The sequence below is a fragment of the Mercenaria mercenaria genome, chromosome 1, assembly GCF_021730395.1.
Source record: "Mercenaria mercenaria strain notata chromosome 1, MADL_Memer_1, whole genome shotgun sequence".
Lineage (NCBI taxonomy): Eukaryota > Metazoa > Mollusca > Bivalvia > Venerida > Veneridae > Mercenaria > Mercenaria mercenaria.
In genome coordinates, this window is record NC_069361.1 from 98,475,762 (window position 1) to 98,496,698 (window position 20,937).

The 20,937-nt window shown below is 36.7% G+C and overlaps 1 protein-coding gene across 3 annotated transcripts in view; it reads right to left on the reverse strand.

The window, feature by feature from the left end:
- Positions 1-12,590: 12,590 nt before the first annotated feature.
- The window catches only part of LOC123529247 (bromodomain adjacent to zinc finger domain protein 1A-like), a 54,695-nt gene continuing 46,348 nt past the window's right edge, over positions 12,591-20,937 (reverse strand). For all 3 annotated transcript variants that reach the window (XM_053518292.1, XM_045309495.2, XM_045309486.2), the window contains exons 24-26: positions 19,443-19,643; positions 17,525-17,661; positions 12,591-16,487 (exon numbers count right to left, since the gene is read on the reverse strand). In XM_053518292.1, the coding sequence (XP_053374267.1) occupies positions 16,221-16,487; positions 17,525-17,661; positions 19,443-19,643 (605 nt within the window). In that variant the 3' untranslated portion in view covers positions 12,591-16,220. The remainder of the gene's footprint in view (positions 16,488-17,524; positions 17,662-19,442; positions 19,644-20,937) is intronic.

Below are 20,937 nucleotides of genomic sequence, written 5' to 3' on the forward strand. Positions count from 1 at the left end.
CCTGATGACTTGACACCACATGTTGAAGATCTTAATTGTTCTCCGCCTTTTTCAAAGCAAAAAGGGATGTAGTAATTAGCTGCGTCTGTACGTCTATCACATTTCGTGTCTTGTCTGTAAATTTGCCATCTATGAAGGGATTTTAAAATAAGTTTGTACAAATATTCCCCATAAGTAGATGTGTGGCACGTAAGACCAAGTACCTTAGCTGCAAGAATCTAGGTAGAACCCACAATGATCCTTGGACCAGTTTGAGGAAGATCTATGTCATGGTCATGAGGGTTTACACGTTCTGTTTCATGTCCTGTCCATAACTTCGCCATTCACTAAGAGATTTTGAAATTACTTTACAATAAAGTTTCACATAATGAGACGATGTGTCATACACAAAACCAAGACCCCTAGCTCCAAGTTAGAGGTTAACATGGACTTGAACAGTCGAAAACTGAGCTTCAGGGGATTTTAAAGTTACTTGGCTCAAATCTTCCCTATATTGAGATGTTGTCACACACAAGACGCAGGCCACTAGCTCAGAGATCAAGGTTACACTTTAACTGATTATAGCCCTTTGCAAATACTTTTATGAGATTTATTCATATCTCGGCATTGGTTTGCAGAATTTCAATAAAACATGGTAGAAATGTTAACTGCTATAAAGACATGGGACCCTGCAAGTTTCAGTTGGATTGCTTTAGGAAGACGAGATTCATTGCCATTTATACTTTTATGTATATAGTGCATAAATAGTCTATTTTCTGTCTGTCCGGAAATGTATCTGAGACGTTTAATGGATTTCAGCAACACCTGGTAGAAATGTTAAATGCTGTAGGGAAAGTTTTAGACAGATTGCTTGAAGAAAATGCGATTTATGACCCTTTGTACTTGCACATATATTACTTGCGTTTTTATTCGGCCAAATTTTGGGGCCACCGAGCTAAAAACAGAAAAATCCTCAAACAGCTGCTCATGAACCACTTGATGGATCATCTAAACTTGGTCTGTATCATTCTTGCAAGGTGCTTTAAGATTTGTTCAAATGTTCTGCTTCAATGATATTAGGGGCTGCCAAAGATAAAATAGGGTAAGAGGACCATAGTGGCCCTGTGCTGCTCACATGAAATTGACTTTTTGTTATTTAATGTATGTATGACACACCAGTCATAAATGGTAACAACTGAGTTAAGTATGAAAACATTGAGCTGCATTTTCAAAACGCAGAACTCTGTTTTCGCTGTAGGCAAAACAAAAATTAAGGTTTTAAGTTTGAAAGTAAAGGTCTTTAATCATGAGGGCCATTTATATTCCGGATAGTTTGCAGGTACTACTACAAGGTTTGTTGAGTGTGAGTATGATCTATGAGGGCTGTAGGACCAAAAATGTTTATGTTTGAAGTTTAAGATCAGGTGGGTCAATGTCATTTATATGTAGTTCCTGCCACAAGGATTGTTGAGAGCAAGTATGAACTAAATCGGGTCATTACTGTTGGCTATAGGCAGAACCTTAGAATCTCGGACGGATGAACAGTTCAATCGCTGTATGCCTGGGGCACAAGAAGAAAAGGCTCACATGCCCCCTTTTAAATCCGAGAGGTCCTTACAAGGATGCTACACACCAAATTTGATGAAGATCTGCCTGGAAAAAGTCATTTAAAGAGAGATTTCCCTTTAAAGGAGCCAAATGCACCCATTGGCAGAAATTTAACAGAGGACTTAATAAGAATGCTTCAGACCAAGTTTGACGAAGATCTGTCAAGCACTTAATGAGAAGTAGTTTAAAGGTATTTCTATTTTTAGCTCTAGTGGAACAAAATGGAAGAGCTAACTTTAAAATGATATGATGTAGTTCATGAGCAATGCTGCTTCAGACTAATTTGAGGAAGATCTATGCCGCAGTTCATGAGAGGAAGTTGTTTTAAGTGATTTTTTCTATTTTTAACTAGCGGCCTCAAAAATGTGCCAAGCACTCCTTTTTAAGAAATATTAGTCTAAGAGTTTTACAATGATGCTACAAAGTTTGATAAAGATCCAACAAGCCGATATAAGAAGTTGTTTAAAAGGCTTTTTCAATTTTTAGCTCACCAGTCACAAAGTGCCAAGGTGAGCTTTTGTGATCGCGCGGTGTCTGTCGTCCGTGCGTCCGTAAACTTTTCCTTGTGACATCTCTAGAGGTCACAGTTTTTATGGGATCTTTATGAAAATGGGTCAGAATGTTCATCTTGGTTATATCTAGGTCAAGTTCGAAACTGGGTCACGTGCCATCAAAAACTAGGTCAGTAGGTCTAAAAATAGAAAAACTTTGTGACCTCTATAGAGGCCATAATTTTCAATGGATCTTCATGAAAATTGGTCAGAATGTTCACCTTGATGATATCTAGGTCAAGTTCGAAACAGGGTCATGTGCGGTCAAAAACTAGGTCAGTAGGTCTAAAAATAGAAAAACCTTGTGACCTCTCTAGAGGCCATATATTTCATGAAATCTTCATGAAAATTGGTCAGAATGTTCACCTTGATGATATCTAAGTCAAGTTCGAAAGTGGGTCACGTGCCATCAAAAACTAGGTCAGTAGGTCAAATAATAGAAAAACCTTGTGACCTCTCTAGAGGCCATATTTTCCATGGGATCTGTATGAAAGTTGGTCTGAATGTTCATCTTGATGATATCTAGTTCAAGTTCGAAACTGGGTCATGGGCCATCAAAAACTAGGTCAGTAGGTCAAATAATAGAAAAACCTTGTGACCTCTCTAAAGGCCATATTTTTCAATGGATCTTCATGAAAGCTGGTCTGAATGTTCATCTTGATGATATCTAGGTCAAGTTTGAAACAGGGTCATGTGCGGTCAAAAACTAGGTCAGTAGGTCTAAAAATAGAAAAACCTTGTGACCTCTCTAGAGGCCAAACTTGTGAATGGATCTCCATAAAAATTGGTCAGAATGTTCATCTTGATGATATCTAGGTCAAGTTTGGAAGTGGGTCACGTGCCATCAAAAAGTAGGTCAGTAGGTCAAATAATGAAAAAACGTTGTGACCTCTCTAGAGGCCATATTTTTCATGGGATCTGTATGAAAGTTGGTCTGAATGTTTATTAGCTCACCTGAGCAATGCTCAGGTGAGTTTTTCTGATCGCTCGATGTCCGGCGTCCGTCGTCCGTCGTCTGTCGTCCGTCGTCTGTCAACATTTAGCTTGTGTATGCGATAGAGGCTGTATTTTTCAATTAATCTTCATGAATATTGGTCAGAATGATAACCTTGATGAAATCTAGGCCGAGTTCGAAAATGGGTCATCTCGGGTCAAAAACTAGGTCACTAGGTCAAATCAAAGAAAAACCTTGTGTATGCGATAGAGGCTGTATTTTTCAATTGATCTTCATGAATTTTGGTCAGAATGATTGCCTTGATGAAATCTAGGTCGAGTTCGAAAATGGGTCATCTGGGTCAAAAACTAGGTCACTAGGTCAAATCAAAGAAAAACCTTGTGTATGCGATAGAGGCGGTATTTTTCAATTGATCTTCATGAATTTTGGTCAGAATGATTACCTTGATGAAATTTAGACCAAGTTCGAAAATAGGTCATGTGGGGTCAAAAACTAGGTCACTAGGTCATATCACGTTAAAACCTTGTGTATGCGATAGAGGCTGTATTTTTCAATTGATCTTCATGAATTTTGGTCAGAATGATTACCTTGATGAAATTTAGACCAAGTTCGAAAATAGGTCGTCTGGGGTCAAAAACTAGGTCACTAGGTCAAATCAAAGAAAAACCTTGTGTATGCAGTAGAGGCTGTATTTTTCAACTGATCTTCATGAAATTTAGCCAGAATGATTACCTTTATAAAATCTAGGCCGTGTTCGAAAACGGGTCATCTCGGGTCAAAAACTAGGTCACTAGGTCAAATCGAAGAAAAACATTGTGTATGCAATAGAGGATGTATTTTTCAATGATCTGTATGAAATTTGGTCAGAATGATTGTCTTGATGAAATCTAGGTCGATTTTGAATATGGGTTATCTGAGGTCAAAAACTAGGTCACTAGGTCAAATTAAAGAAAAATCTTGTGTATGCGATAGAGACTGTTTTTTTCAATTGATTTTTATGAAATTTGGTCAGGTTGATTGCCTTAATGAAATCTAGGTCGAATTTGAATATGGGTCATCTGAGGTCAAAAACTAGGTTACTTGGTCAAATCAAAGAAAAAACTTCTGTATGTGATAGAGGCTGTATTTTTCAGTTGATCTTCATGAATTTTGGTCAGAATGATTGCCTTGATAAAATCTAGGTCGAGTTTGAACATGGGTCATCTAGGGTCAAAAACTAGGTCATATCTAAGAAAATGCTTGTTTTATCGCAAGAGACCAATTTTTTGGTCCAATCTTAATGAAAATTGGTCAGAATATTTGTTTCCTTGAAATCACTAGGTCAAACATGTTTTACACTGTTATGGAGTGTTTCTTAGGTGAGCGACCTAGGGCCATCTTGGCCCTCTTGTCTTGATGATATCTAAGTCAAGTTTGAAACTGGGTCAACTGCGATCAAAAACTAGGTTAGTAGGTCTTGAAATAGAAAAACCTTGTGACCTCTCTAGAGGCCATACCCTTGAATGGATCTTCATGAAAATTGGTCAGAACGTTCACCTTGATGATATCTAGGTCAAGTTTGAAACTGGATCATGTGCCTTAAAAAACTAGGTCAATAGGTCAAATAATAGAAAAACCTTGTGACCTCTCTAGAGACCATATTTTTCAACGGATCTTCATGAAAATTGGTGAGAATTTTTATCTTGATAATATCTAGGTCAAGTTCAAAACTGGGTCACATGAGCTCAAAAAAAGGTCACTATGTCAAATAATAGAAAAAACGACGTCATACTCAAAACTGGATCATGTGGGAAGAGGTGAGCGATTCAGGACCATCATGGTCCTCTTGTTAGATCTAGTGACTCGTAAAAGGGGCCATGTAAGCTTGATAGAGAACCTTTGTTGTTAGTTACTCTCATAATAGCCAACACCAATGGCTCTAGCAGCTCATAAAAAGGACCAAGATGAACCATTTGAAGAAACTTGAAAGAGGTTTATGACAGGATGCTACTGAAAATGTTTGGTGTAATTCTGAGTAGTTTCAGTCGAGATATTTAAGTGCAAAATGCCCAAGTCACTCACCTGAAGAGGACCTTGACTATCTGACCTTGCTTCTAACCAGGTTTGATGAAAATCCATCACGCAATTCATGAGTTGATGAAACAAGAGGGCCATGATGGCCCTGTTTCGCTCACCTGAGTACCATTGCTCAAAATGATATGATCGAGTTTTGCCATAAAGCACATAGGCATTCACATTAAATATCATCAGGATAAACATTTTCTTGTAACAGTCCCTTTTGACCTAATCGGGGGCCAATTTCCATACCAAGTTTGAGAGTCCTAGGCTCAAATGCTGCATTTTAGTACTAACATGACTATTCCTTACCCTGGAAGACTTAAATAACATTTAAAACCAATCTTATTAGATGCTGCTGATATATATTCATTTACATAAAATAAAGGGAGGTAATTTGTCATAAATTCAGTCAAAAGTTATCTACCCTGATTGTCCGAGTCCATCTGATGGCACAAATGACATTTCAAATCGGTATCTTCATTGTTTACTGAGACATCCATTTTAATTTGAAACAAAGGGAGGTAATTTGACAAAAAATCAGTCCACAGCTATCTACCCTGGTTGCCTCAGTCCAACTAAAGACAATAATGAAATTTCAAATGAGTCCTGTAAATATTTACTGAGATAAATCAATTTTTATTAAAATCAGGAGAGGTAATCATGCATTGGTATATGCATGTAGAAGATACAGAGTACAAGCCTGTACAACAATATATCAGTAAAGTATTCATATCGATAAATGTTCAATCAAGAGTTATCTAATATGACTATTTCTTACCATGGGAGACATAAATAACGTTTCAAACCAATCTTGTTAGAAGCTGCTAAGGTGTATTCATTTAGATAAAAAATAAAGGGAGGTAATTTGTCAAAAATTCAATCAATATGTATCTTCACTGATTGTCCAAGTCAGGGGCAATAACTCTGGAACCCATAATGGAATCTGGCCAGTTCAAGAAAAGAACCAAGATCTTATGGTGAGACAAGTTGTGTGCAAGTTTGGTAAAAATCAAATCGTAAATAAAGCTGCTTTTGTGCAGACAAGGTCAAAATAACTAATTTTGGCCCTTTCAGGGGCCATAATTCTGGAACCCATACTGGGATCTGGCCAGTTCAAGACAGGAACCGAGATCTTATGGTGATACAAGTTGTGTGCAAGTTTGGTTAAAATAAAATCATAAATGAAACTTCTATCGTGCAGACAAGAAATTGTTGACGGATGCACTGACGGACGAAGGGTGATCACAAAACCTCACCTTGTCACTATGTGACAGGTGAGCTAAAAAGCCATTCAAAGGTATCTCTATTTTAAACTCTGGTGGCCAAGCATCCCCATTTGAACAAAGTTGGGAGGACACCTACATTGATGCTACAGACCAAGTTTGATGAAGATCCATGCAGTTCAGTTTAATCATATTTTATTGCTCTGTTTCAAAGATACACACAATAGTACATACATTTTTAACACACAACAAACAAGAGGGCAATAATGGCCCTATATCGCTCACCTGTTATCATTGCACTTGAGGACAAGGTCCTCAGAAAAAATATCTAAGTCCAAAGGACAGGAACAACAAAGGAAAGAAATTTAACCAAAAAGAAAAAAAAAATTCTTACAAGGTACAGATATGTCAAAATACACCTAAAAATTGGAGGTACCATCCATGTTGTACCACACAAAAGTGGTCTCGGGTTTTCCCTACGGCCAATAATAACAAATTACTAAATAATCTATTTATAGTAATGTAAAAGGGAAGTAATTAAAACAAGAGGGTCATGATGACCCTGAATCGCTCACCTAAGTAATATGAGCTACATGTTTCAAATGTCAAACTGATGATAAAATATTAAGAAAGTCAGTAGGTCACATTCATGGTCAATGGAATTCAGTTTTACGATTTGTGTGCAAAACTGTGTACGTCATCAATATTTCAAGGCTGTATCTTAAAAAATAAGAAAGTAGGTCAGTAGGTCAAGGTCACAATCAAGTGACACCATATTACTTGGGGTCATCAGGTAATTATAATTAAATAGTCTTGGAAATAGAATCAGATGATTTTTTAAGTATTTTTTCCTATGGGGTCATCAGGTAATTATAATTAAATAGTCTTGGAAATAGAATCAGATGATTTTTTAAGTATTTTTTCCTATATAACTCACATAATAACTAAGTGACTCCAGGGGGGGGGGGGCTCTTTTAACCCCAGGGGCATAATTTGAACAATTTTGGTAGAGGACTACTAGACAATGCATCATACCAAATATCAAAAGCCTAGGTCGTATGGTTTCTGACAAGAAGATTTTTAAAGTTTTTTCCTATATAAGTCTGTATAAAACTTGGGACCCCCAGGGCAGGGCCTCTTTTCACCCTAGGGGTACAATTTGAACAATTTTGGTTCAGGACCATAAGACAATGCTACAAACCAAATATCAAAGGTCTAAGAGTTGTGGTTTCAGATAAGAAGATTTTTAAACTTTTTTTCCTATATAAGTCTATGTAAAACTTGCGACCCCTGGGGCGGGGCCATATTTGACCCTAGGGGGATAATTTGAACAATCTTGGTAGAGGACCACTAGATGATGCTACATACCAAATATCAAAGCCCTAGGCCATGTGGTTTTGTACAAGAAGATTTTCAAAGTTTTCCCTATATAAGTCTATATAAACCATGTGAACCCCGGGGCGGGGCCATATTTGACCCTAGGGGGATAATTTGAACAATCTTGGTAGAGGACCACTAGATGATGCTACATACCAAATATCAAAGCCCTAGGCCATGTGGGTTTGTACAAGAAGATTTTCAAAGTTTTCCCTATATAACACTATATAAACCATGTGACCCCCGGGGCGGGGCAATATTTGACCCTAGGGGGATAATTTGAACAATCTTGGTAGAAGACCACTAGATGATGCTACAGACCAAATATCAAAGCCCTAGGCCATGTGGTTTTGTACAAGAAGATTTTCAAAGTTTTCCCTATATAACTCTATATAAACCATGTGACCCCCGGGGCGGGGCCATATTTGACCCTAGGGTAATAGTTTGAATAATCTTGGTTGAGGACCTCTAGATGATGCTACATACCAAATATCAAAGCCCTAGGCCATGTGGTTTTGTACAAGAAGATTTTCAAAGTTTTCCCTCTATAAGTCTATATAAACCATGTGACACCCGGGGCGGGGCCATATTTGACCCTAGGGGAATAATTTGAACAATTTTGGTAGAGGACCACTAGATGATGCTACACACCAGATATCAAAGCCCTAGGCCCTGTGGTTTTGGACAAGAAGATTTTTAAAGTTTTTCCTTTCGGTTGCCATGGCAACCAGAGTTCTGCATGGAATTCAATTCTTTGGATAATTTTGAAAGGGGGCCAACCAAGGATCATTCCTGTGAAGTTTGGTGAAATTCTGCCCAGTGGTTTTCAAGATTTTTTTAGGAAATGTTGACGGACGGGCGACGCACGCCGGACATTGAGCGGTCACAATAGCTCACCATGAGCCTTTGGCTCAGGTGAGCTAAAAAAAATAATTATTGTAAGTGAACAAAAGAAGGATCTGCCAAATAAAAACAAGAGCACTGCAATGCAACGTAAATGCAGAGCCATATACACACAAAACAAAGTCATATGACCTTTGACCCCTAAGTGTGACCTTGATCTTGAAGTGAGCCATCCGAAACATGCGCTCTGCACGTCGTTTCGATGAGGTGAACATTTGTGTCAGGTTTCTCTGAAATCCTTCAAGGGGTTCAAGAGTTACAGAGCAGAAGGGAAATTGCTAACCAACAGACAGACAGACAGACAGACGGACACCGAGGCGATAACATAATATGTCCTTTTGGGCGTATAAAAAGGAATCGAGATCTTATGGTGATACAAGTTGTGTGCAAGTTTGGTTAAAATCAAATCATAAATTAAGCTGCTATTGTGCAGACAAGGTCAAAATAGCTAATTTTGGCCCTTTCAGGGGCCATAACTCTGGAACCCATTATGGGATCTGGCCGGTTCAAGAAAGGAACCAAGACCTTTTGGTGACACAAGTTTTGTGCAAGTTTGATTAAATTCAAATCATAAATGAAGCTGCTATTGTGCAGACAAGGTCAAAATAGCTAATTCTGGCCCTATCAGGGGCCAGAACTCTGGAACCCATAATGGAATCTGGCCAGTTCAAGAAAGGAACCAAGATCTTGTGGTGATACAAGTTGTGTGCAAGTTTTGTTAAAATCAAATCATAAATGAAGCTGCTATTGTGCAGACAAGGTCAAAATAGCTAATTTAGCTAATTTTGGCCCTTTCAGGGGCCATAACTCTGGAACCCATTATGGGATCTGGCCGGTTCAAGAAAGGAGCCGAGATCTAATGGTGACACAAGTTTTGTGCAAGTTTGATTAAATTCAAATCATAAATGAAGCTGCTTTTGTGCAGACAAGGTCAAAATAGCTAATTCTGGCCCTTTCAGGGGCCATAACTCTGGAACCCATAATGGAATCTGGCCAGTTCAAGAAAGGAACCAAGATCTTATGGTGATACAAGTAGTGTGCAAGTTTGGTAAAAATCAAATCATAAATAAAGCTGCTATTGTGCAGACAAGGTCAAAGTAGCCAATTTTGGCCCTTTCAGGGGCCATAACTCTGGAACCCATAAAGGGATCTGGCCTGTTCAAGAAAGGAACTGAGATCTTATGGTGATACAAGTTGTGTGCAAGTTTGGTTAAAATAAAATCATAAATGAAACCACTATCATGCAGACAAGAAATTGTTGACGGACGGACTGACTGACGACGGTGATCACAAAAGCTCACCTTGTCACTATGTGACAGGTGAGCTAAAAAAAAGGGTCAGGCTACGAGTTATTTCAATATCAGCATACAGTCCTTCCCATGCAGTGGTTCATCAGATTTAGTTTAAAGGTATATTTAATTTGGCTAAGTAGTGGCCCCTAAAAGGGACCAAGTGCCCAAATTTGGCATAAGACCTTAAAATGATGTTACAGACCAAGTTTAATAAAGATCCATCTAGTGGTTCACGAGTTGTATATTTTTAGCTCTAGTGCCCCAGAGGACCTTATAATGATGCTATAGACAAAGAAGATCCATCATGTGGTTCATGAGAAGTTATTCAAAGGTAGTTCTATTTTTTTAGCTCTAGCAACCCCTAGAAGAGGCCAAGTGCCCTAAATTGAACAAAGTTCAGATGTGCTAATAAATGTTGATACAGGCAGACGGACCATTCGCCTATACAAATAGCTCGGCCTGTGAAACAATTTCAACAAAGACTTATCTATCTTGGTTATTTCAGTAGGGTCGATGACTAGGAAGCCATGAATAAGGTTTCAATCTAATACAAGGAATGGTTACAGAGATCCGAACATGCACGTAAAACTTCATTGAAGGTGTGAAGTGGACACACAGGCTAGTAGAATATTTCACTATTATTGAAACAGTTGAGCTAAAAATATTTTAAAGAAGTCTGTGGGAATAAACTTCAGTATAAATACTTGTAACCCATGAAGTTTTATGCAACAAATAACATGTGCACTGAAATGCCAACCATAAACTGAATGTACAGGTAGGACAAGTCTGATAGGAGTCACTGGTCATTTTTTGGAACATGCAGTATACCTTGACAGACATTTCCAAAGACTGGAATTAAATAAACAAGAGCTGTCGGAGGACAGCAACGCTCGACTATTCAACAGCCTTGTCAGTTGAATTAATACGAGTCAAAAAAGGGGCATAATTTTGTAAAAATGGGAAAAAAGCGTTATGGAACCTTCACAGTGCTTATCAGCTCATAAAGTGAACAAGTGCGTTAAGTTTCAATCCTTTCCCATAGGTGGATACTGAAATACCAGCTTACATACAAAAACTTAACCAAAAACTGCCAAGTCGAAAAAGGGGCATAATTTTGAAAACAAGAGCTGTCGGAGGACAGCAACGCTCGACTATTCAACAGCCTTGTCAATTGAATGAATACAAAAGTTGAAAAAGGGGCATAATTTTGTAAAATGCAAAGTAGAGGTATTGAACCTCTGTACTGCATGTCATATCATGACAGTGAACAAGTGTGTGAAGTTTCAATCCTTTCCAATTTGTGGATACTGAGATACCAGCTTACATACAAAAACTTAACAAAAAACTGCTAAGTCAAAGGGGCATAATTTTGTAAAAATGCCAAGTAGAGTTATGGGACCTTCACAGTGCATGTTAGATCATGACAGTGAACAAGTGTGTGAAGTTTCAATCCATTCCAATTAGTGGATACTGAGATATCAGATTACATACAAAAATTTAACCAAAAACTGCTAAGTCGAAAAAGGGGCATAATTTTGAAGAAAAAAGAGAGTAGAGTTATGGGACTTGCTTAGTGCATGTCAGAACATGATAGTGAACAAGTATGTGAAGTTTCAATCCATTCCCATTAGTAAGTACTGAGATACCAGCTTACATACAAAACCTTAACCAAAAATTTCTAAGTCGAAAAAGGGGCATAATTTTGTAAAAAAAGCAAAATAGAGTTATGGAACCTGTGCAATGTAGATCAGTTCATCACAGTGAATAAGTGTGTGAAGTTTCAATCCATTCCCACAAGTAGTTACTGAGTTACCAGCTTACATACAAAACCTTAACCAAAAATTTCTAAGTCGAAAAAGGGGCATAATTTTGTTAAAAAGCAAAATAGAGTTATGGAACCTGTGCAATGTAAGTCAGTTTGTCACAGTGAATAAGTGTGTGAAGTTTCAATCCATTCCCACAAGTGGTTACTGAGATACCAGCTTACATACAAAACCTTAACCAAAATCGGGACGCGGACGCGGACGCGGACGCCGACGCATGGGCGAGTGCAATAGCTCACTATTCTATGAATAGTCGAGCTAAAAATGCAAAGTAGAGTTATGGGACCTAAACAGTGCATGTCAGATCATGACAGTGAACAAGTGTGTGAAGTTTCAATCCATTCCCATTAGTGGGTACTGAGATACCAGCTTACATACAAAACCTTAACCAAGAATTTCTAAGTCGAAAAAGGGGCATAATTTTGTAAAAAAGCAAAATAGAGTTATGGAACCTGTGCAATGTAGGTCACTTTATCACAGTGAATAAGAGTGTGAAGTTTCAATCCATTCCCACAAGTGGTTACTGAGATACCAGCTTACATACAAAACCTTAACCAAGAATTTCTAAGTCGAAAAAGGGGCATAATTTTGTAAAAAAGCAAAATAGTTATGGAACCTTTGCAATGTAGGTCAGTTTATCACAGTGAATAAGTGTGTGAAGTTTCAATCCATTCCCACATGTGTTTACTGAGATATCAGCTTACATACAAAACCTTAACCAAATTGGGACGCAGACGCATGGGTGAGTCCAATAGCTCTACTATTCTTTGAATAGTCGGGCTAAAAATCACCTATTCTTCAAACAACAAATTAACACTTCAGACTTTTAAAGACATTTATTCTGTCAAGTCCATATCCACACTGCTTCAAAAATAAATACATCCAAATTACACATATACAAAAAGTACTACTTCTACACTTTGCTCGCCTAACATACGGTGAACAAAAGATTTTTTAGTACCCATCTTTTTAAGTTTAGCAAACTAAAAGACTTTAAATGGAATTGTACATGTTTTTATGACATGGAACTGAAATGATTAAATGATAAACACTTTGTGTTTTTGATGAACATAAAAAAGATAATCATACCTTCATCAATGTTTCTACACTACAAAAGAATATTTCCCCCCAATTTTCTTAATATTGAAAAAATATTTCATCAAACACTTCTAAATTCTCCCATTTTTCCCTTTCACAGAACTTTCGAACTTTACCAGTTTTTGTGTAACCCTGTATCTTTTACACAATGTTGTCCAATATTTAAATGTTCTATTTGCTTTGTCAAGACTTAACAAAATTGTGGAAAATTTTATAAGACTTTGTTCAATATAAACAAGGCAGGAGCTACTTAATATTTTGGGGTCTAAATGTAGGTTTGCCCTTCTGCCACGCCAGTTCATAGGTAAGCACACAGCTTCATTGAATTTATGGGAGATTTTTGTCTTTCAAACGCCTTGCTTGCATTTAAATATAAAATAATACACTCTAGTGTTGAACGATTCATACTTTGTGATAAATGCTCACAACTGCTTCTAAACCCATAACATATAATACTAAAATATCTAAGTTTTGAACAAAAAAAAGAAAAGAAGTTTTAACAGATGTAAATCTATGAAAGGCTTTCTGAAGTAAACTTTATGAACTGAGGAACAAAACTGAGGTATCTGAGAAAGGAAAATAACACTATCACATCTACACATAACCTAGTTCTATATACTACACAAACAATATATATAAATATTTGTAAATTATAAATACATGTATTTACAATAAACATGCCATAAATGTTATACAAAACCATTCTTTCCATTTTTCTTAGTATTTCTATTTGAACTTCAGATGCATCTTTTCAACAGAACACTTTAACAGACTGAACTGGTCTACTGCATAATGCTTTTTTTTTTTAACTTAATGTCTTCAACTAAGATACAAATTATGGAATGTTGAATAAGAGCACAAATCTGACCCAGTAAAGAAAAGGATCTTTTCCATACTAAATTAGGAAGCATTAAACAGTTTTTCAAAGTTTCTCCAATGACAGTCACCTATGTGACTTTCAAAACCTCACAAAGAAGTCTGTAACCAAACAAATGAAGTAAAAATATGGCAATACTAACATGGACTATAAACACAATACTTCCAACCATCAGCAATACATTTCTTAATTTTCAAGCCCCAATATTTAATGTTCTCCTAGTCACAATATCTTGAACACCAATAAAGCTCAGTTTCCCAATTTTGTAATCACTACAGAAAACTTCCTGCAAATCACCAACTTCTTCACAGTTTCTTACTCAAATTACAAGGAAAACCCTGAAACTAATTTCAACAAGAGGGCCAGGATGGCCCTTAAGTCGCTCACCTGAAAACACACTATAACAGTGTGAACATGTTTGACCTAGGGATTTTATGGAAACAAATATTCTGGCCAATTTTCATTAGAATTGGACCAAAAATGTGGTCTCTTGAGTTTAAACAAGTATTTTATTTGATATGACCTAGTGACCTAGTTTTTGATGCCAGTTGACCCATATTCAAATCTGACTTAGATCAAGGCAATCATTCTGACCAAATTTTATGAAGATCAATTGAAAAATGCAGCTTCTATCGCATACACAGGGTTTTTCTTTGAGTTAACCCAGTGACCTACTTGTTGACCACAGATGACCCATATTCAAACTTGACCTAGATTTCATCAAGGCAATCATACTGACCATATTTCATGAAGATCAATTGAAAAATACAGCCTCTATCGCATACACAAGGTTTTCCTTTGATTTGACTTAGTGACCTAGTTTTTAACCCCAGATGACCCATCATCTAAGTTGACCTAGATTTCATCAATGCAATTATTCTGACCAAATTCCATGACGATCAATTGAAAAATACAGCCTCTATCACATACACAAGGTTTTTCTTTGATTTGACCTAGTGACCTAGTTTTTGACCCCAGATGACCCATATTCCAATCTGCCCTAGATTTTATCAAGGCAATCATTCTGACCAAAATTCATGAAGATCAGTTGAAAAATACAGCCTCTATCCATACACAATGTTTTTCTTTGATTTGACCTAGTGACCTAGTTTTTGACCCCAGATGACCCATTTTCGAAATTGGCCTAGATTTTATCAAGATTATCATTCTGACCAAATTTCTTGAAGATCAGTTGAAAAATACTGCCTCTGTCAAATACACAAGGCTTTTCCTTGATTTGAACTAGTGACCTAGTTTTTGACCCCAGATCACCCATTTTCAAAATTGGTCTAGATTTTATCAAGATTATCATTCTGACCAAATTTCTTGAAGATCAGTTGAAAAATACTGCCTCTGTCAAATACACAAGGTTTTTCCTTGATTTGAACTAGTGACCTAGTTTTTGACCCCAGATCACCCATTTTCAAAATTGGCCTAGATTTTATCAAGGTTATCATTCTGACCAATTTCTTGAAGATCAGTTGAAAAATACAGCCTCTATCAGACACACAAGGTTTTTCCTTGATTTGAACTAGTGACATAGTTTTTGACCCCAGATGACCCATTTTCAAATCGGCCTAGATTTCATCAAGGTAATCATTCTGACCAAAATTCATGAAGATCAATGAAAAATATGGCCTCTATCGCATACACAAGGTTTTTCCTTGATTTGACCTAGTGACATAGTTTTTGAACCCAGATGACCCATTTTCGAATTTGGCCTAGATTTCATCAAGGTAATCATTCTGACAAAAATTCATGAAGATCAATTGAAAAATACAGCCTCTATAGCATACACAAGGTTTTTCCTTGATTTAACCTAGTGACCTAGTTTTTGACCCCAGATGACCCATTTTCGAACTCTGCCTAGATTTCATCAAGGTAATCATTCTGATCAAATTCCATGAAGATCAGTTGAAAAATACAGCCTCTACTGCATACACAAGCTAAATGTTGACGGACGACAGACACCGAGCGATCAGACTTTTTTCTTCAATATTTAAATTTTCCTGAGGCCCCTGTCAAATAACCAAACAGTTCCACTTTAAGCTAGCTCAAGGAAGGCAGGTTATCTGCAGGCCACAGTTTCTACAGCAAGGTTACTAAACTGATATTTAATACAAATGCACTTCAATCTATAAATGGACTAATTTGTAGATTCAAAACAGTTTGCCTTTTTATATCCTACATAATCCTCGTCCCTCCACCCAAAAAAAGGCCTTTAAAAAGAGTTTTTTTCCCATTATGGACAACAGCATAAAGCAATGATCCAAATAAAGCTTTTTCAACCAGTAAATGCATGTAAGGTACAGGGTAATTTTAACATCTATTTCATCATAAAGATATAAAATACCAGCTTTTCAATTATGCATTTGTGTATGTGCACCAACATCTTTGTTATAAAACAATTAATTTTAATGCATACATTGTGAACTTGTACTTCACTGTGAGAAATCAGTAAGTTTGCATATTTTTTTTATTTTGTTCTAGCACGTTTCCCTGTTGGTCCATTTGTAGCAGCTGACTCCTCCAGATTCTTCATCCTCTTCTCAAATAGTTTAGACATGTTTGCTCCGGCCTTAAATTCCTGGGTAGTACGTTTATTGTATTCTATACAATTTGTAAAGATCTGGCGGGTGTCCTGCACAATCTCGGCTGGATCTGTGTACAGAAACTTATTGATTTTGTTCTTAATTGTCTGGAAATCCATGGGCTTCTTAATAATTTCATAGTAGTCTGGTGCCTGCAATATAAACAGGAATGTTATTAATGAATTCTATCATATGTAATACTTCCATAGCTTTGAACATGGAACATTTTTTAAGATTGTTAAACTAAGTCTCGCCACTACTTTATATCCGTTAATAAAGTTATAAATTTAGGTAATGAGTTTTTTGGACACACTGTTAGTGCAAGAGAAATACACTGGTGAAAACACAACAGCACTGAGCAATACTTGACAAGACATTTTAACAATAAGGCAGATGCTTTGTTAATCCCAAATAAAAACCCAATGCACGTAACTTCTCATGCTGAACAACATTTCTATAAAGTTTAATCACTCCAGGTATTATACTTTTCAAGAAGTACATGGGTTTTAATTTGGGATTAACAAAGCATCTGCCTTATTGCTATAATGTCTGTGACACAGGCAGTATAATGTTGCTTAAAATCAATTGCAACTTTGTACCTAATCATCAGAAGTTTGTGGTGTTTTCAACAATTATAACAAATTCTATTTTGCACTGGAAATCTCTCTCAAACAGCTGTACAAACATTAGCTGGCATAGAGTTATAATTTTGGTGAAACTAAATTTAGCTTTGAATTTGTTGCAGATCATCATTTTAGTAACATTTTAGGCAATGAGCCACCGACAGTCGGCAAAATAGGAAACAATACACATGAAACTGAAATCTAACCAGAACTACAATAATCTTTAATAGTTAAATGATTGGCTTTCATGAATCTGATTTTGACAAGCAGTATGTATAGTATTTATTAATTTGTAATTTTGCTATTAAGTATAACTGTATGTCTATAAGAATGCTTGTCCTTTATTACTTTGCATCCCGATCAATTGAACGCAAACAGGACAGACTTAAAATGATCACTGTATATCACTTATCATACCTGAGCACTACACAAATCAAAACCCCCTACAGACCAGTCATAATAGCTGGTTAGTAATTTGTTTTTTTCTAGCCGACTGGTCTAAACTGAGTTTAAATTTATTATCCCTCCCACCCCACCCCCGTCTTAGAAAGGTCCAGGTAACTCACATCTTTCTTGTTGACAGGTCTGAGGAAAGGCCAGGCTTCGTCTTCCTCCATCAGTCCAAGCACAATATCCTCCAACATCTTGAGCTGCTGCACCTTCGTGTTACCACGGGAACTGCTCACATAGTGCTTCGGCTCATCTGAAAGTTGTATATTAAACATTCTTCACATTTCACCTACGAACAGATTAAATTCGAGGGGTGTTCAATAAATACCCAGAAAAGTGCACTCATTTCTTCACATCCCAATTTTGTCTCTATTTCATTGCTTGCCACTTGCTTATAAAGCTATGTTTTCTTCTACTGAGTGCATATTTACATGAAAATACAACATTACAAAAACCACCTCAAATTATAAATGTGACTTTCCTAAACAAGAGGACCATGATGGTCCTGAATCGCTCACCTGTCCCCACATGACCCAATTTTAAACCGAGTATGATGTCGTTTTTTCTATTATTTGACACTGTGACCTAGTTTTTCAGCTCATGTGACCCAGTGTTGAATCTGACCTAGATATCATCAAGATCAAAATTCTAACCAATTTTCATGAAGATCCATTGAAACATATGGCCTCTAGAGAGGTCACAAGATTTTTTATTATTTGACCTACTGACCTAGTTATTGACGGCACGTGACCCAGTTTCGAACTTGACCTAGATATCATCAAGATGAACATTCAGACCAACTTTCATACAGATCCCATGAAAAATATGGCCTTTAGAGAGGTCACAAGGTTTTTCTATTATTTGACCTACTGACCTAGTTTTAAATGGCACGTGACCCAGTTTCGAACTTGACCTAGATATCAAGGTGAACGTTCTGACCAATTTTCATGAAGATCTTGTGAAATATATGGCCTCTGGAGAGGTCACAAGGTTTTTCTATTTTTAGACCTACTGACCTAGTTTTTGATGGCACGTGACCCACTTTCGAACTTGACCTAGATATCATCAAGGTGAACATTCTGACCAATTTTCATGAAGATCTTGTGAAATATATGGCCTCTAGAGAGGTCACAAGGTTTTTCTATTTTTAGACCTACTGACCTAGTTTTTGATGGCACGTGACCCAGTTTCGAACTTGACCTAGTTATCATCAAGATGAACATTCTGACCAACTTTCATAAAGATCCCATGAAAAATGTGACCTCTAGAGTGGTCACAAGCAAAAGTTTACGGACGCACGCACGGACGGACGACGGACACCACGCGATCACAAAAGCTCACCTTGTCACTTTGTGACAGGTGAGCTAATAAAAACTTGTGGAAAGAGACAAATGTTACATTAAGGGACAATGCCTTGAAAGTTACATTTTTAACAGAGGCCTGGAAAGTATCACTGTTGAATTGAGATCAGATGACAATAATGTTAAGCCACGTTTTGGAAATTAAGAGCCCCATGATATGGATAGATGCATCACAGTTCAGTGTCCCATTTCATCAGTACTAAAATTATATGAAAAGTCCATTATATTGTTGGAAAGTGAAGAAAATGCATTTAATGGCAAGAAAAATTGAACCAATGTAATCACTAATTGTACTGATTTTGTTTGATATAACAGCATCATAATGATGCTGGACTGCTCGAGTGGGAGTAAAGTTGCCTTAAAATGATAAATAAGTAATGTTCAAGTCCTGATATCTGTAATTTAAGCATTCACATTCAAAAATAGGTTCAGACATACAGATATCAGAGCATTTTGACAGTAGTTTTTGAACATAATAATGTGTAACCATGAAATATACTTTCTGCTCATGAACAAACATCATAAATGAGCTCGACTGCTGTAATTTTTGTTTGCAATCATTCACCACTGTCTTTACTATTCATGTTACAGCATATCATAGTTAAACAAATATTGCATACTTGAGCATTCATATCATTTCCTGTCTTGGAACATTAATGACTTCATATCATACCAATTTTGAATTCCTGAACAAGTTTTGAAGTAGATTTTGCATTTTTTCGCATTTTTTGTTTTTCTTCCACAATCGGGGAGTCCTCACGTTTACGTTTCTTCCCTGAATTCACTGTGACAGGACTATCACGTGGGCTACCTCTTCTAGAAGATTGTCTACTCGAGTTTGGTGTAATTTTCGGACTGTTCTTTTTCTTTTTACCTGTAAACAATTGAAAATTTATAGTTTACAATTCCTGACAGAACTAAATACATGATAGGACTATCCCTTCCAAGTTTAACTAGATGTGTGTCCCCCCCCCCCCTCCTCACTGTACATGGTTTCATGAATCAAGGTGACGTATCTTTTAAGATGTTTGTAATACAAACTTTTAAGAACTTTTATGTGTATTTTTCACCAAGTGAAGGTCAATAACTCGCCTAATTCAGTGAAATCCTAAAAAGAATACAAAGAACACCAGGTGCACAACTTCACATGCTGTATAACAATCCTGTGATTTTATTAATTTTCTTACACTAGGCAAGTGCATTTTGAACTACATAAGGCATAAATTTTTTACTTATTTTACTTAGTCAAGGGCAATAACTCTGGTCTTTCAAAAGAAAGAAATAAAACTTAGTTGCATAAATTCACATGCTAGAAAACATGCTAGTTAACATTCCTACATGATATCATGACTGTAGGTGAAATATTTTTAAGATATATGCAACCCAAACTTTTAAGCACTTTGTATTTTACTGAAGTTTGACAACTGTGGGCCAGTGTTTTTCAGTTATCCATATTCAGCTTAAGGTCACCGTGACCTTGATCTCTGACGTACTGACCCCAAAACAATAAGGGTCAACTACTGATCGTAGAGCATTTGTATGAAGTTTGAATACTCTAAGTCAAAGCATTCTTCCATTATTGAGTGGGAACCTATTTTCAGCTTAAGGTCATCATGACCATGACCTTTATGCAACCAATCACAATATTAATAGCGGTCATCTGTCAGTCACAAACAACCTGCAAACCAAATCCGAGGTTCCTGTATCAAACTGTTCTTCACTTATCAAGTGGAAACCAAATGGACAGACAGACTGATTACCACATGCCACCCCTGTCTCATATTGGTTCTATGGACCTTGTGTCATGTGATATTGGTGATAATAAAGAACAACTATTTGAAATTTGAAGCAAACTCTTAAGTTATAACAGGTTAAAAGAAAGTGTAACAAAACTTTAACCAAGACAAGGACACAAATACAGAATATGGAGAGGACTTCAATAAGCCTACTGGTTTCCGGTCCAATCCAAAATTTATGTATCTGACTAATTATTTAAAATGTACATACTGGGAAAATAAATATGTTTAAACCAAATACAGAAGCCACAAGAACTCTCCACATAATTCTATTATAGTTGAGATAAAAACACTGACAATATCATACCATCATTTCAAATATTACAGTACTCCTGATGAACAAGTTTTATTGCAGGTATTATTCTCTCTTCA